Consider the following 804-nt stretch of genomic DNA (forward strand, 5'->3'; position numbering starts at 1 on the left):
GGGGCCAAAACTGAACCCAGGATTGCAGGGGTGGCCTCCCCAGTGCCCCCAGCCCAGGGGGACACTCCCTGCCCTGGTCCTGCTGGCCACACTAGTGCTGGTACAAGCCAGGATGCTGTTGGCCTTCTTGGCCACCTGGACACACTGCTGGCTCCTTTTTGGCTGCTGTCAACCCACACTCCCAGGGCCTTTTCCCCTGTTTATATTTGTGCCAGTTCTCAAGGTGGGACTTTTCATGGGCAGGTGAAGGTGTCTCCCCCATCGTGCTCTTGCCCAGACATCCTCGCTGTCCCCTGCTTTCAAAGCCACCCCGTCTGCCTAGCCCTGCCTGCCCTCCCCAGAGTCCCCGCCACTCCCCGCAGGGTCTCTGCTGCCCCTCCCTGACATGTGCCCATCCTGCAGACACCCCTTTTTGGGCCGTGACGTGCCCATCTCCAATGGCTCGGGTTTCCTCGTGTCTCCGGACGGGCTCATCGTGACCAACGCGCATGTGGTGGCAAACCGCCGGCGCGTGCGGGTGAAGCTGGCCAGCGGCGAGCAGTATGACGCTGTGGTGCAGGATGTGGACCAGGTCGCCGACATCGCTACCATCAAGATCAAGCCAAAGGTGAGCACTGCAGCCCAGGGCACGCTTCCCTCGTTCCCTCCCGTCCACTCACCGTCCTCCCTCCTTTCCTCCAGCACCCGCTGCCCACCCTGCCCCTGGGCCGCTCCTCCGAGGTGCGGCAGGGCGAGTTCGTGGTGGCCATGGGCAGCCCCTTCGCCCTGCAGAACACCATCACCTCCGGCATCGTCAGCTCAGCC

The 804-nt window shown here is 64.1% G+C and overlaps 1 protein-coding gene across 1 annotated transcript in view; it reads left to right on the top strand.

Moving 5' to 3' along the window:
• Window positions 1-402: 402 nt before the first annotated feature.
• LOC104497479 (serine protease HTRA2, mitochondrial-like) overlaps window positions 403-804 on the top strand; it is a gene marked incomplete at both ends in the record, with an annotated part of 2,353 nt that continues 1,951 nt past the window's right edge. The window contains 2 exons of the mRNA XM_010140733.1: window positions 403-607; window positions 682-801. Coding sequence (XP_010139035.1) covers window positions 403-607; window positions 682-801 — 325 coding nt within the window. The remainder of the gene's footprint in view (window positions 608-681; window positions 802-804) is intronic.

This window comes from Buceros rhinoceros, unplaced genomic scaffold, assembly GCF_000710305.1.
Source record: "Buceros rhinoceros silvestris isolate BGI_N320 unplaced genomic scaffold, ASM71030v1 scaffold22187, whole genome shotgun sequence".
Classification (NCBI taxonomy): domain Eukaryota; kingdom Metazoa; phylum Chordata; class Aves; order Bucerotiformes; family Bucerotidae; genus Buceros; species Buceros rhinoceros.